The sequence below is a fragment of the Rhinolophus sinicus genome, linkage group LG04 (genome assembly GCF_036562045.2).
Source record: "Rhinolophus sinicus isolate RSC01 linkage group LG04, ASM3656204v1, whole genome shotgun sequence".
NCBI lineage: Eukaryota > Metazoa > Chordata > Mammalia > Chiroptera > Rhinolophidae > Rhinolophus > Rhinolophus sinicus.
This window is the reverse complement of record NC_133754.1, coordinates 89,789,099-89,805,654: the sequence shown is the minus strand read 5'-3', so window position 1 is coordinate 89,805,654 and position 16,556 is coordinate 89,789,099. Positions and strand designations below refer to the sequence as shown.

General features: G+C 39.3%; 1 protein-coding gene across 7 annotated transcripts in view; it reads left to right on the top strand.

Moving 5' to 3' along the window:
- The window catches only part of LRCH1 (leucine rich repeats and calponin homology domain containing 1), a 202,725-nt gene that overhangs the window by 130,150 nt on the left and 56,019 nt on the right, over positions 1-16,556 (top strand). For all 7 annotated transcript variants that reach the window (XM_019753555.2, XM_019753552.2, XM_019753554.2 and 4 more), the window contains exons 4-5: positions 8,444-8,549; positions 16,232-16,368. In XM_019753555.2, coding sequence (XP_019609114.1) covers positions 8,444-8,549; positions 16,232-16,368 — 243 coding nt within the window. The remainder of the gene's footprint in view (positions 1-8,443; positions 8,550-16,231; positions 16,369-16,556) is intronic.

Sequence of the window (16,556 nt, the reverse complement as noted above, 5' to 3'; positions counted from 1 at the left end):
TAGTTATATGCTTCATTAAGGAATCTGATAATTCACAAAATTCAGGTTTGCTAGAGTTTGCGTTGGGCCTTGCAAACACAGTATGAATTACAAGTTGTTTTTTTCCACTGCTTGGGCTCCTGTGCCTGGGTGGAACCCGGGTGAGGTCAGTCTTCTGGAGCCTTTCGGCAGCCAGAATGTGTTTCTGTCCCACTGCGCCCTGGGCTTAAGCCTACGGCGTGCCATCCATCAGCTGTGCTGCTAAACTGTGGACCAGCTCATCTGTTAATAGGTAGCACAGGTGCCGAGGCCTGGAGCCAGCCCCACACCAGAGCAGGGCTTTCCTCAAATACCCTTGTCAGCTGCCGGGCTGGCGGGAGAAGTAGGACAGTGCTGTCTCCAGCCTTGGGACACACGAGCTGCTGGGTGGCTGTACACAAGGCCCTGAGCTTTTCTTAAGCACCCTGTCTGGGGCCGAACTCTAACAAAAGCTGTACTGCCTCTCAGTTACAGCACTGTCATTATCTAAGCCATGTGGCTTTTCTCCACTACAGTAACTACTGAATCCTTAAGTTCTAGAATGTTAGGGCCATCCCTATGTAAAAGGCCTAAATGCCTTTTATAAGGCATTTAATCCAAAGCCTTGACATGTTACAAATGACAAACCCCAATGCAGAGAAATGATGAGCAAGCAACCATGAGCAAGCAATATCCCAACCGTCACCCTGGCATAGCTAACTTGTTACTTAAATTGAAACATCCTCACCCAGCACTGTCCAATGGAAAGATAATGCAAGCAGCAAATGTAATTTTAAATTAGTAGCTACACTGAAAAACATATACTCAAATGAAATTAATTTTAATAATATATTTTAACCCAAGACAGCCTATTATTATGTCAACATGTATATAATAACAAATTAATGAGATATTTTATATTCTATTTTGTACTAAGTCTTTGATATGCAGTGTGTATTGACACTGACAGTGCATCTCAGGTTGGACCGGACACATTTCTCGTGCTCAGTAGCCACATGTGGCCACCCTACTGGATGGGGTGGCCTGCATTCTTTCCATTCTGCTGACACCCATGTCTAAGCAAGCCTGAAAAAGATTCACTTGTGAAGTTGGCAAAAATTCAATAAGTTGCCATTATTTCACCACAAAGGGTAAGTGACCTTCCTTAAGGTCACAGACTAAAAAAAGATTAGTTTCCATCCGTTCTTATTTATCTTTCATCTTTTTCCTTAAAAATAGTAGTGTTATTATAGTAACCATGTCAGAGAATTTTTAGCTATCAATTGGAAAAAAATTCTCAGGAGACCCTAAGTAAGTCTAGAATTGCTTTGGGAGGCTTCTGTTTTATGGTTACACAGTAACCATCTTGTTAAAAAATACGGGAGCTCCCCAAGCATTCAGAATACCTTAGGTCACCTAAATGCTGATCAAATCTCTCAACTTATTAGGCTCAGCATTGTTTAAGTATTCTGGAAGAAATATTCTTAATTTTTTCACATTAGAATCAGAGTATCCTAAATTGAGTTGTAAACTCTGTTTATTTAAGTAAACTCTATTTATTTCTGGAGCATTCCAGAGTCACCATTTGCTTAAAAGCAAACACAGACATAAACACAAAAACACTTTAGCCATCTACAAGAAAGGAATTGTCCTTTCTAATTTTTGAGATAAATTGGAATTGGAAAAAAAAATATCTTACCTTCTTAAACGTATCACAATTATCTAAGAATCTTAAAACAAAAAGCAGTGCCATTCAGTGATGGGCTTGTCCCGCCATTTAGGTTGTGCAGCGAATATTGAACAGCGGTTGTTCCTCCTTCCGTGAAGAAGCCATTTAAAAGCACTACTGAGATGTCCTTTTCTTGAATCCACAAGAGGCCAGGAGAATTTATGTAATCTTAGCTCTGTGGAGCTGGCCCCTCCAGAGTCATTTCTAATGGGAATGATCTAAAACTTTCTGACCTTCTTGGCCACTTTGAGTTACTTCTGTACCCCTTGTTCCCTCAGAGTTGTAGCCTTTTGGACATACTACTTTGTAAATCTGTGTATCTGTGTGTGCTTTCTCTAATGGGAAGAGATAAAGCACTGCCATTTACTGAGCACCTACTACATTCTATGTATTCTGCTAGGTACGTGACGTGTGATTTCATATAATCTTGACATTAACCCAATGAGGTGGGTATCATATGTACCTTTTCCAGACGTTTGAGTTTCGGAATTACTTATGCAAAGCTGTGGGGCTACACAATGGAGAAGCTGAGGGGAAAACCAGGAATGCCTGCTTGAAGTCCATTCCCTTTTCCACAGCACAGTGCAGCTGTGCTCATTGGGTCCTCGTGGAGATTATAAGCCTCTCATGGAGAGCAGCCATGACTTCTTTCTTGGTGTTCCTGGGTTCAACTTGTCGTGATTTTCCCATTAAAGTTGTGGCAGGCTGTGAACAGCTGAAAGGGAATCAGATATGTTACAAAAACAGGGTGTGGAACAAATGGGCAGTGTCTGCCTGAAAGTGTCCTCACCGAGGAACCACAGCCAGGAAGGAAGGTCAGCGGCCTTCTCTTGTGTTGACTAACTCATTTTACTCACTAAAACCATGTTAACATATTGGAAACATGGTTCTTTTGCGGTCAAATCATGCCTGAAGGCTAAGGTATGGTAAATATTTGGTAAGAGATGATGCATGAAGTCATTCATATGTTATAATTATAGACAGCTATGAAGACATACACCAAGTTAGAACACAATAAATTCGAGAATATTACAGGGCATTTGCCAAAGGTTTAGGAATTTTCTCATTGGTTTTCTGTGCATGCTGACATTCTGGGGTGCAGAGGTGGTCTATTTCTTGTTTGGTTTTTCTCAGTTCTACCTTCTCCCAAATCATGCAGTGTGTGCAAATCGTGTCTTCCAGCTCTCGCCTGCATGTATGAAAACTCAATATCATTGATTCAGAAACTTGCTTTTACAACCAAAAAGTTCACAGGGCCTGACTGAAGTAATAACTGATTGTAAGGTACATTTTCTGGTCCTGACTAGACTGGGTCCTGGCTATTTTTTATTCTGTTTTCATGCAATATTTGGTGGTGTGGAGAGTTTGAATTCAAGGGCTAATCATAGACACAGGATTTATTGAGCAGCTTCTGAGGAAAAATCTGTTCTTTATTATTTTTATGCGTAGCATTCCAATCTCTGAGGTAGGCAGTGGAGACACAAATTCATGTGTCTGCTATTATTATTCATCCATTTGTAGTTTCTGGAGATGCCTCCTAACCTCTCTGGTTTCTGTGGGACAATTGGAAACCCATGACTTGTTCAAGATCCTTCTGTTGCTTCAATTTCTGCCTTTTTTAGGAAGAGCAGTGGGGAGGGGCATGTGTTTGTGGGTGTGTGGAAGGGTGTGAGGTAGAGTTTTATACTGGAAAGAGACACTCAGTAAGTCTTGAGAGATAATGATCTGTCATGCTAGAGCTTGCTTGAAAAAGTTGGGAGTTTCAATGAACATACTGATTTTTCTCAATACCTGACTACAGGCATTGAGTTTTAGATTTCTAAGAAATCAAAATTGACATTACCCCTAAGTCAAGTACATATGTTTCAACCAAAGCCTGTTCATTATTTTTGAAGTGATTTTCCTAATGTTGGAAGGAATTTAGAATTATTTAAACTCACCTCTTCTTTTTACATAGGCACAGAGAGGTTAAGACATTTACCTAAAGTTACACAGTAATTCATACAAAAGACATTTCCAAAAGAAGGGCATGGTCACGTGATGGGAACCCAATGGTAATAGTTTACATTTCCTGTCCGAATATCTGTGTTTCCTTCCATTAAAAAAGAGATATATTTATTACAAAAATAACAACTTAAGTAATAGTATAACCACACTGTTTTTTAAAACCTGAGAGTCAGAGCAAGGCAGCTCATGGGAATACCACATGCAGTTCCACAGTGTGACCTGGCCTCAATGGAAATCTCTAACAGAGATAATCTTGACACAGTATTTATGTTGGTTTTCATTAGAGGTCACACCTTAAAAAGCACTTCTAGTCATTTTCACAACATTATTTTCTGAAAGTGAGCATTACTTGGCATTACCTATTAATAATCCAAGAATTTACTCTGTTTAAATCCTTATCATTTTTGCATTCTAAAGGTAAATTAACAACTAGCACTTAGTAAACAAAAATGTATTAATCTCCAATGGGCATTTAACACTTCTAGAGACTTCTTTTATTGCCAGAAAGGCTCTAATGAAATGAGCATCTTAACTTCTAAAGTTTTTCTTCTGGTTACTTAAAAGCATGTTGATTAAACCAGTGGAAAATAAGTCATAGTTAAACTTCTCTATTTTGTTTTTTATCTAAATAACAAAATTGAACTGGTGGTCCATAGAAATTTAAGTTTGAGTATTTATGTTATTGTATAGTAATTAGGTTTATTTCTGTGTCAAAAAGAATGGAATTAGTAAATATTTTTGACATGTTTATGATGATTCTACCTGTATATTTGTAATATTATAACACTAAATAATGTGGTAGTTTGATTTCACTGAAGCTTGGAATAATTTCTTTTCTCTATGACAAAGCTTAGGGCTAATAGATAATTAAGAAGGAATTCACTTGACTATTCTAAGAATGAATCTAGAATTCATACCTTGGTAAATTCTAATTAATTGCACAAGTATGAGGCATTAGTGTTTTGTTTTTTATGTATTTTCCCAAATCTTTTTTTCTTTAGTGAACTTAAAAAAAAAGCCCTATCTTATCTTGGGATAACCATAGCCAGACATGTTCCAGAGAACCAGGCCATTCTAGGAATATTGCTTTTACATTTTCTAAACGGAAATATCTTATCCCAAAGCATCTAGACTATTATCTTCTCTTTCCTCCTCCTCATTCCTAGCTAATTAAGCCATAATTACCTAAGGGATTTTATTTTTGTCTTGAAATTCATGACCTCTTAAATTTGGCAAGTTCAATCACTGGGAGGGGATAGTTTTGCGCAGTTTTATACAATATTGATTATGTAATAGAGAAAAGTCCTTATCTCACTTGTATACTAGATCTGTCTGGCCCTTTTTTCCTTATTTTGGCAGGACAGGAAGTAACTGACAGCAGTGCAGAGTATTATTAAAGTCACGTGTTTTTTAAAACATATTTCTTCCCCCTCCAACTCTGATTCAAGCTGTTGTTCTCAGTCTAGTTGTGGAGGACGCAGCTCCCTGGCCCATGGGGGAATCGAACCGGTGATGAGGAGGACAGCACTCCAACTGCCTGAGCCACTGGGCTGCCCCTACTAAAATAATTTGACCTTCACCATAGACCTTTCAAAATGTGAATGGACAATTGGATTTTGTGTTTCTAATTGGCTACAGATGTCCGGTCTTGTAAGTCAAGAAGGAAAAACTTGTTTTTATCACTATGTGAAGTTCTTTAAAAAAAAGAAAAGAAAAAGTAAATTGGGTAGTCATTTTCCCTACTGGTAAATTAGCATTTAAATATAGCTGAGGGGAGTTGATCTTTGAGAAAGCCATTATGTTAGAAATATATGTTGGAAAAATTACCTTATATTTAGAGAAACAGCATGCCCTCAATTCTGGCTAACTAGATGGTAATGAATAAAGTACAAGATGAATATAGTGCACGTGAAAAAATGGGATAAACATCTCACGAGATTTCATTCTGTGAATATGCTGCCTAAATATATCTGTTATCATTTTGCTTCTCTCTCCTTTTTTTTAAGAGAAGGATGTTTTTAAAATGTATGTCCTTGAAACTTCTTAAAATTGTCAGTGTCACATTGAAAATCTATGATTCCCATGAACTGCAAAAGGGACTTTCTCATGCTTCCACTCACAGACTTATAAAAACTTATTTTAGTTTTCAGTAACATAAATTCTCTCTAGAGATGGAAAATAATTCCCACTAGTTCTTCCCCCACGACCCGCCCTCCCATCATCACCAGTGTGACTTTGGGAGTCCAATAGAATGATTTCATTTTATATATTTCTAGGGCTTACCTGTGTACCATTTGTGTGAGGGCTCTTTTTAAAATACAATGGAATGGTACCTTTTGCTTATTTATAACTTGGTTAAGGCAAAGAAAGATGAAGCTTTCATTGAAAGGATTTGGTTTTCTTCTGTGACTGATCAAATGCCATAGAAATTCAGGGGAAAAAGGCATTCACTTTTCATTTATCATATATGGAAGAATATTCAGAAAGGTAGAGTAATTTACTGACTCAGTGAGAGGAAAGTGACTGAACAAATCTCTGGACCTTCTAATTTTGTAATTACTTCCTTACACTTTTATGGTTCTGCAAGATGTGCTTGTGGGTTTTTTCCTCTTTAAACACTAGGGATGTTTTTCATAAAATTTTGTGTGACTTTTCTGGGCCAGGAGTGATGCAGCAACAGCCATCTTGGGGGTGATGCCATTGAACACCTAACGATCTTATCCCACCACATGCCACACCCCACCCACACCCCTAGTCAGACAGCTGAGTACAAAAGAGAACAGCGGGCTGATTGCATGGTGTGCCCTCAGCCTTTATAGATTGCGGCTTCATTCCCTTTGGCAGGAGTGATATTATTCCTTTTCACCAAGTGATATTCATTTAATATCCTCATGACCTTGACAGATTGGCAGGTCACCTGAGGATGTTTAGATGAGATGAGATTAGAGTGCAGAAACCCACTGTGTTCTGTATAGCTCCCGGGTCAGAGGGATTGGTCAATGGTGAGTTTGTCTTATCTGAGTGAATGTGAAACCGATTTCTGAAATAGGGCTCTGCTGCCTTTTAAAAGGGGGAGTGAAAGAGGGAAGTTTTGCAGGTTAAGCAGTGATGTGGAATATTTAAGGACTTGATTTCATTGGAATCATTCATAACCCAAATACATCTGTGGTTCTGCTATATCAAGAAGGACCTGCAAGAGATTTTGCACATCCTGTGGTCCCAGCCATGAGACTGAATAAACTGCAGTGTTGTGGAGCATCAACAGCAATGGGCTTTAGAAATTTCATCCAACATTTGTCGATCTGTTCTTTATACCTGGCATTCTGCTCGGCACCTGGAGAACAGAGTGAAGAAGATACGGTCTCTTCCATCTAGGATCTCACAGGCTTATAGGAGAAGGGAAACGTCTGAGTAGATGAATACAGTAACAGACTATCTATCTGTAGGACCACAAAGGAAAAGAGGTCAGTTCTCCCCGGGTGTTAGATTGGAGCGGGAGAGGTGGCGGAAGCCTTTGGAAAGGTTTTAGGGAAAAGGCAAGGCTTGAATTATGTGGGGCAAAAGGACAATACTGGGGAATGACATACCAGACAGGGAAAGAGCCTGAACAAGTTTTGGGATTGGGGAACAACTTGGCACACACTGGGAACTGCAAGCAGCAATAACATGGTTTGAGTATGGGAGGCAAGGGAGGTAACTCAGAGAGATGGCACCGGAGAAATAGACCTGAATCGTAGAGCTGGACTTGCTACAGATTTTTGGAACTTTACCCTGTAGTTCCTGCGGAGCTGTTGCAAATGTTTAAGCTGGAGAATGACACTGTGTAAATTTTCACTCAGAGAATGATGCGTGGAAACCAATCCGGCGAGTCTTAAAGTGTCTACCTGAGAGAGAATGCTGGTCTAGACTAAAGGAGTAGCTGAGGTGAGGGGGGTGAAGAGCTGGGCACAGCTACCAGAGCGAAGAGGAAGAGTGGGATCAGGGGAGAAAAGAATACATAAGATTAAAAATGGCCTCCATTTTGCATATGTCAAAAGGTGGTTCCAATGGACGATTAATAGACTATTAGCCTTCCAAAGCAAAAACACAGTCTACACACCCCACAATCATGCTTATAAAATGCATGTAAAGGTGTTCAGGTGCAAGTTTTCTAGCCCTCCAATAATAACTCCATTTCAAATAAATAGTGCATCCAAACAATGCATTGATACTCACACTTTTTCACTGTAAAATGTGAGCGTTTGGTAAGGTAGGATGTGCTCTCATCTATTTAGAGGTTCCATGGGATAGTGGCTGAACAGTGGGCTCATAATTCATTCCGAGTGTTAACTCTGCACTTGAACTTTTCTGAGCCTCACTTTTTTTGATCTGTAAACATTAGGCTAGGCATACTGCCTCATGGGTTTCCTGTGAGAATTAAATAAGATTGAAGCATATGAAAACTGTAGGCCAACAGGCTGGCAAAGTAACTACTAAATGCTACCAACGCCCTCCTTTTTTCCTTTTTCCTCTCCTCAGAGAACGTTTAAATCATTGAACTTTCCTTTTCTTCTCTGTGCTAAGCCTTACTTGGCTAGGAACCCAGAGACCAATATGAAAGTCTACCTGTGTAATTGTCCTCATATTGAAATTCCTTAAGGAGATTTCACATGATGTGCTTGATTTCCTGGAAAAGGGCATTTATTATTTCTCTCTTTGTTTTTGATTTAGGATGTCAGCTGCAACGAGATCACAGCCTTGCCCCAGCAGATAGGTCAATTGAAATCTCTACGAGAACTGAATGTCAGAAGAAATTACCTTAAAGTTTTACCACAAGGTACAAAAGAAAGAAGGAAAAAATGAGTAAAATGAGAGACTTTTGTTTCTTTGTTTGCTTTTGTGAAGCAGTAGATCAGGTCGTGTTTGTATATGCCTACTAATGTTAATTATAATTTGAATTTCACGTGCAGGCAACAGAAAAGTTATATTCAAGTTATAATTTTAGTCAAGGGGCACAGCAAGAAAACATTCCTCTGTACAAGACTGTGTGTGTGTGTGTGTGTGTGTGTGTGTGTGTGTGTGTGTATTAGTTTGCTCATGTTCCCATAACAAAATATTACAGACTGAGTGGCTTAAACAACAGAAATTTATTTTCTCACAGTTTGGGAGGCTGAAGTCTGAGGTTAAGGTGTCAACCAGTTTCATTTCTTCTGAGGCCCCTCTCCTTGGCTGATAGATGGCCGTCTTCTCCTTGCGTCTTCATGTCATCTTCGCTCTGTGTTTCTGTAATAATCTCTTCTTAGAAGGACACCAGTCATATTGGATTAGGGACCACCCTAATGACCTCATTTTATGGCAGTTACCCCTTTAAAGACCCTACCTCCAAATACAGTCAAATTCTGAAGTTCTGGGGGTTAGGACTCCAACACATGAATTTGGGGGCACAGAATTCAATTCATAACAGGAGGAAACAAGAATTGTTTTTGGAGCATAATGCCTACAGTTTAGTTGACATGCTTGGTCCTGCAGATCGGCCTGTCAGGGCTTCTAGTTTGGGGGATATGGGAGCCCTGGTTGGAAACCCCTATGTCAAAAACCTGTTTTTCAGTGGTGGGCACTGCTCCTACTGGGTGATATTTGGACTAATGTCAGTGGTAGTTTTGGTGAATTTCTCAAAGCCTGGAAGCAATGATGGTTCCAGGGCCTCAGCACTGGGATGAAGTGCCACTGAAGCAGCAGGAGCACTGAGTCCCCTCCGAAAGCCCTGGTTTGGAGCCAGACTCGGGCCAAGCCTTCCCTGCAGCTGACTGCTTCCACAGAGTCCCTCTGATACACTGTGTTGGGGTTCAAGTAAAAAGATATATTTATTTAGAAATGTTGTACCATTAAGAACTTTGACAATCAGCCTTGTAGATGATAGTGGACCTGAATTTCATATTTTGGAATTTTTGTTTGGATCTGAATCAGGAATGAGTTGATGAGCATAACACTGAAAGCTTTCTCCACCCATCCTCTGGTTTTCAAAGATCACATTGATTTCCATCGTTTTCATTTAAGTACACTAGGCATAATTTGATTTCAAACATGTATTTTAAAATATAACTAACTCAGAGCAAAAACATATATTTGGAAACAGTTAACATTTGGTTAATCTGACGTTAATGCTGGTATTTGAGAGCTGCCTGATTTTTATTACTCTGTTGCTGCTTCTTGATTTTTGGCTTAAAATGCTTCATTAGTTGAGGCAAGAAAATGATGCTCATGAAAGGGAAAGAATTTTATAAAATGTAATGTGCTTTATAGATGGAAGGTTTAAGCATCTGCAATCTTCACATTTCTCATACTGTCTAGGATTTTAAAGAAGCAGAATTAGAAATCATCTCAGCATAAAGACTTACTTTATTACTTGAGATGACTTGGTATCAAAATATTGATTTTTCATTTTGTCATTGTGCAATCCCGTTTTTCAGTGTTTGAAATTATTTTTCTTGGTTTGAGCAAGTACAAAGGGAAAACTCTTAATAACAGTAAATTTACCAGTCAAAACTGCAAAGTAAATGCTGTGCTAGCTTCCTCCCACAACCACATCAAAATTACAACTAAACTGCAGAATAACCATCATTGAGAATCACCTGAAATCTAGTTGAACAGAAGTCCTACAACTAAGGATGTACAGAAGAAGCCAGGTAGACACTGGTAGGAGGGGCAGAGAGCAGAATAGGCTGTTCCCACACCTGATGTGGCAGTTGAGAATCAGGAGGGCTGTCTCAGCTCTGGAGGTTCCCCACAGAGGGATGAGGGGTCCCAGGCCCACAGTGGGCTCCCCAGCAATAGTCCTAGGCCATCCTCTTAAAGGACCTGCCTGCAGACTTACTCACTGACGGACTCACTTGCTCTGAGCTCTAGCTCTGGGGCAGCAGCTTGAAAGCGCTAGGGACATGGGGAGGAGCTGAGTTGAAAGGGCTGGAGGAGCAGCTTTCTTTAAGATGGAGGAGCTGGTGGAAGCCGTTGTTTCTTTGTTGGGCCCTCTCAACTCCCAGCGTACACACACAGGTGGCTGCCATATCTGAGTCTCCATCAACCTCACTAACATCATACATTCACCCTGATTCCCTGAGACCCTGCCCCACTCAACTTGCGGGTCCACCCAAGCCACTTCCAGTGGCTTTTCTATACAAATGCCTGTCTTGGCTTATGCTACAGACTTTCCTAAAATTTGTCAAAGGTTGACAGACCTGAAACAAGCAGCATGGCCCGTACCTCTTGCTAAGCAGCCCTAAGCCCAGAACTAATGGTAGCCAGCCTCGGTTCCCAGCTTAGCCTCCCCTAGGCACTTCTAAGTGCAGTACAAGTGGCAACCATCTGCAGATTACTTTGTACCTCATACCAACTGACCCCGGGCAGGGCACAGGCAGTGGCTGACCTTGGCCTATAACAGAGTCCCTCCCAAGAGGCCCCAGAACCAACAAACCCACTGGCCAGCTTCAGACCATACCAACCACCTCCACAAATGACACACCCAAAGGACAGCTTGGGCAGGCTCCAGAGCCCTGCTAAAGCGAATTCTGTGCTATAGGGTCAACCCCTACACAACTGCTCCTCCACTGTAGTCATAGCCAGTCCTCACAACTGATCAGCCTGAGGGTCAATCCCTCCTATTGATGTGCAAACAGCAACCAAGGCTCAACTGCAATAGGGCACATACAACCCACAGAAGGGACACACCTGGATTACCCAGCTCAGGTGACCAGGGAAACTGCCACTGGGCCCCACAGGACTACATAAGGCTTCTCTACTGAGACTGGGATACATAACAGCTCTAACTAATACATAGAAACAAATGCAGGAAGGCAGTCAAAATGGGGAGACGAAAAAAAAAAAAGTCCCAAATGAAAGGAAAGAACAAAGCTCTGAAAAATAACTAAACAAAATGAAGATAAGCAATCTACCAGACAGAGTTCAAAACACTGGTTATAAGGATGCAATGATGTCAGTGAGAATTTCAACAAAGAGATAGGAAACATAAACACGGAGATAGAAAGCATAAAAAAGAACCAGTCAGAAATGAAGACTACAATAATTGAAATGAAGAATACATTAGAGGGAATCAACAGTAGATTAGATGAAGGAGAGGATCGAATCAGTGATTTGGAGGATGAAATAGCAGAAAACACCCAATCAGAACAGCAAAAAGAAAAAAGAATCCAACAAATGAAGATAGTTTAAGGGACCTCTGGGAAAACATCTAGTGTAACAACATTTGCATCATAGGGGTACCAGAAGGAGAAGAGAGAGAACAAGAAATTGAAAACCTATCTGAAGAAATGAGGGAAAATTTTACTAACCTGGTGAAGGAAATAGACAAACAAGTCCAAGAAGCACAGAGGGTCCCAAACAAGATGAACCGAAAGAGGCCCATACCAAGACACATCATAATTAAAATGCCAAAGGTTAAAGACAAAGAGAATCTTAAAAATAGCAAGAGAAAAGCAGTTGGTCACCTACAAGGGAGGTCCCATAAGACTGTCAGCTGATTTCTCAACAGAAACTGCAGGCCAGAGGGATTGGCACGAAATATTCAAAGTGATGAAGAGCTTTCAAAGTGATGAAAAGCAAGGACCTACAACCAAGATTATTCTACCCAGTAAAGCTGTCATTTAGAATCAAAGGACAGATAGAGAGCGTCTCAGACAAGAAAAAACTAAGGGAGTTCATCACCATCAAGAATGTTAACAAGAAATGTTAAAGGGGCTTTTTTAAGAGGAAGAAGGAAAAAAAAAGATTAAAAATATGAAAAAGAAAATGGCAATAACTACATAGCCATCAATAAATGGATTAAATGCTCTAATCAAAAGATATAGGGTAGTTGAATGGATAAGAAACCAAGACCCATTATCAGAGGGTAAGGGGGTAAAGGCGTGGTAGATGAGGGTAAAGGGGATCAAATATATGGTGCTGGAAGGAGAACTGACTCTGGGTGGTGAATACACAATGTGATTTATAGATGATGTAATACAGAATTGTACACCTGAAATCTGTGCAACATTACTAACAATTGTCACCCCAATAAACTTTAATTAAAAAAAAAAAAGAAAAGAAAACAAGACCCTTACATATGATGCCTACAAGAGACTCACTTCAGAACAAAAGACAGACACAGGCTAAAAGTAAAGGGATGGAAAAAGATATTTCATGAAAATGGAAACAAACTGAAAAATCTGGAATAGCAATACTTATACCAGACAAAATAGACTTTAAAACAAAGGCTATAACAAAAGACAAAGAAGAACCCAGTAATCCCACTTCTAGTATTTATCTGAAGAAACCCAAAACATAACTTCGAGGGGACGTGTGCCCCCATATTTACATTGCTTACAATGGCCAAGATGTGGAGACAATCTGGGTGTCCATCAATGGATTAAAGGATAAAAAAGAGGTGGTACATATATGCAATGGAATATTACTCAGCATAAAAAAGAATGATGTCTTGTCATCTACAACAACGAGCATGGACCGAAAGGGTATTGTGCTGCATGGAGTAAGTCAGACAGAGAAATACAAATGCCATATGATTTCACTTATATGTGAAACCTATAGAACAAAATAAGGAAACAAACAAAAGAAAAAACAAGCTCATAGGTATACAGAGAACATTTTGATCATTGCCAGATGGGAGGGAAGTTGGAGGGTTGGGTGAAAAAAGGGAAGGGATTAAGAGTTATAAATTGGTAGTTTCAAAATATTCATGGGGATGTAAAGTATAGCATAAGGAGTATAGTCAATAATAATATTGTAATATTATGTATGGTGTCATATGGGTACTAGTTTTATTGGAGTGATCATTTTCTAAGTTATATAAATGTCTAATCACTTTTTAACACCTGAAACAGCAAATTTATAAGCATATAACCTTTCATAGCATGGAAGAAAACTTTTATTTAAATTTAAGCTCTCATGTTAATCACTGAGAAATCATCACAGATAATTGAATTCTCATTTTCAAAAGGAAAAGTTAATTTAATCATTTTACAGTTTCCTGTAGTAGTTTAGAAACGTATAGAAAGAAAGTGCATCTACAAAATAAAGTTTTTTGTTTCTCTCACCACTCCTTACCTTCTTACCTTAAAAACATTCCTTTCCCTAAAAAGATCAGTTACAAATTTCTATACTGTCCATAATTATGTTTATTCAGGTTCAATATTTTAAAATATAGTCAAAGCTAAAACATCAGTTTACTGGAAAATCTTTAAAAAAAAAATAATTTCCTGAATATCAAGTTTCTTTTTGCTTCACTCTGGAGAACTCTGTTAACAAAAGAGCACTGATAATGGTTTCAGGCAGTGAATTTAAAGACTTTCCATATTTACTTACTTGTTTTTTTTCTCCTTGAGTACCCCTCCTCATATGCTTTCAATTTGAGGAAGGGAAGAAAAAAGTTTATGTCCTAATTACCCATATCGATTTTGTGGTGGTTTTACTACATCTGCTGCAATGAGGAGACTGTATTTTGTTCTTTCCAGGACCAAAATGGACAGAGGATTCATGTAGCCATTCATTGTCCCTCTTTGCAACAGACAGAAATGAGACTTTTGTTTTTCCTTACTCCCTTTTTCTGCTGTTTCTTTTGACCTTCTTTGTTTGGCCTGGAGTTATTATCTACCCCATTTTCTTGTGAAATTGTCAGGTTCTAGTTTTCCTAAACGAAGATGGTCATTGTGTTCCAAGCTGACACTGAAAGGGATAGTCCTTATAAAAGTCATTCCTTATTTTATCTACCTGTAATTGTTCCTCCCCCACCCCCCACCCCACCCCCGGCCTTCTGCTGTCTTTCAAGAATTTAGCTCTCCAGTTTTGCTTTAAGAAGTCTTCTTCTTAAGTGGCAAAGAATTCCTGAAGATTCATAGTCCAGTTAAAATTTGCCACTGATTTGCTATACTAACTTTTGTGAGTAAAGCTAAGCATCAAAGAGAAAGATTAATATTACTGGAGGTTACAGCAAGGAGGTACTCCTTTATATATAATCCCCCTAATTCTTACCCATTTTAGAAACAAACTACAGATGTGTGCAAGGGTTTTACTTTCCCTTTTCCTTTGACTTCCTGGATTCCAAGCTGTCCTCCCGGTTTACCTGCTGCCTCTGTCCTCCACCTCTTGCCACCCAAAGCCCTTACCTCAAGGCAATCACCAGGACTAGTGTATCCCAAGGCAAATCACCTATCCGATTAGGGAGTGCTGGGTTTGAGCATTGAATTACTCAGGGTGATTTGAAAAATATACTTCCTGAGTTTCTCTAACCCAGCTGCCTGAGTTTGGGACCTGCGGAGTTCATGCTCTTTTGTCTTCTTTCTAGCATTTCAGTTCCATGACTCCTTCCTTTAATACAAAGTACGTAGTTCACTGAAGTATGAAAGAAGGAAAGTCCCTTACAGCCCAGAGTGAGTTGAATGCTGGAGAAGAGATACTGGTTGCTAGGTGACTCACTGTTGGTGGGACTTGAAGAAGTACTGCTGAATGATGTGAAAACCCTTGAGTCTCGCAAGGGGAGAGGAGGAATAGTGTTAATTCTTACTCCAGGGCACTGCATTGGTCTCTGGTTCCTCTTTTATAGTTCCTGTCCCTCCTGCTTTGGAACTCCCTGAATATTCAAAAGCACCGCATTTCACTCTTCACCAGGTCCCATAACGAATGTGGTGAGGCCCGGTCAGCAATGAACCCTCCTGAGTCTCTCTCATAGAGATCTCAGTGGTTTGTCCACGTCACTAAGTGGGTCAGCCTCTTTGCTCTATGGAATATATTTGACTTCGTTTCTTGCAGCTGCCAATGTTGATTGGAATACTTGAAATTACTGAGTGTTTACTGTGCCATTGGGTGGGGATTTTAAGCTAAATATAATGTTCTGTCTTGTTTGTGGAGCTACAGAAGACATTTTAAAAGCAGTAGAATAAAACCCTATCAAATCAGGATTACAAGGTCCGCTGCAAAATTCTGAAGTAGATAGCATTTGTTTTTTAAAGTGAAGTTAAAGCACCATGAACATATTTCTTGAAACTAGTTCTGAAGTTATGCCAGCCCAGATACATTAAATAGAGAAGAATATTCTGTAATTAACGTATTATTTATATACTAGCAGGTACTGCTTGGAGACATTTTAAAGTTAAAACATAAATGGGTTCTGTGTGGTGTGGCTAATGTGATTGTTTTGCTGGGGTTAAAAAAATACAAAAACCTTTTTAAACAGTGGATATTGCAAATGTCAAGTATTTCCAGCTCTTATCAGCACTAACAACATTTTAAATTTATTGGGCTCCCAATGGAAGATTTCCCCTTCCCTTTGATAAAATATTATATATATATATATATATATATATACTTTATATCCCTGATGTACAACTTGCTTTAATATTATGCTAATGACATTTTTCCTGATAAACAGAAAGTAAATTTTTGAATGTCTGGCTATTTAATCTTGTTGCTTTCTGAGTTTTTTGTTTTTCTTTCTTTTTTTCCTGTTTTTTTTAGAACTAGTAGATCTTCCCTTGGTAAAGTTTGACTTTTCCTGCAATAAAGTGCTCGTGATTCCCATTTGTTTTAGAGAGATGAAGCAGCTGCAAGTATTACTACTTGAGAATAACCCTTTGCAGTCTCCTCCGGCACAGGTGAGGGTCTGGCAAATGTATATGGGATATGGTATCACTAGGGCTCAGGCAACTCTCAACACAGCCAGTTTTTTCATATTCTGCTGATTTAATGTTGCATTAGACATAATTGTAAGCAGTCATAATCTCCAAAAAGATGAAACCTTGGGTGACTCTGACTACAGTAAGTTGTCTTCTGCTACATCAAG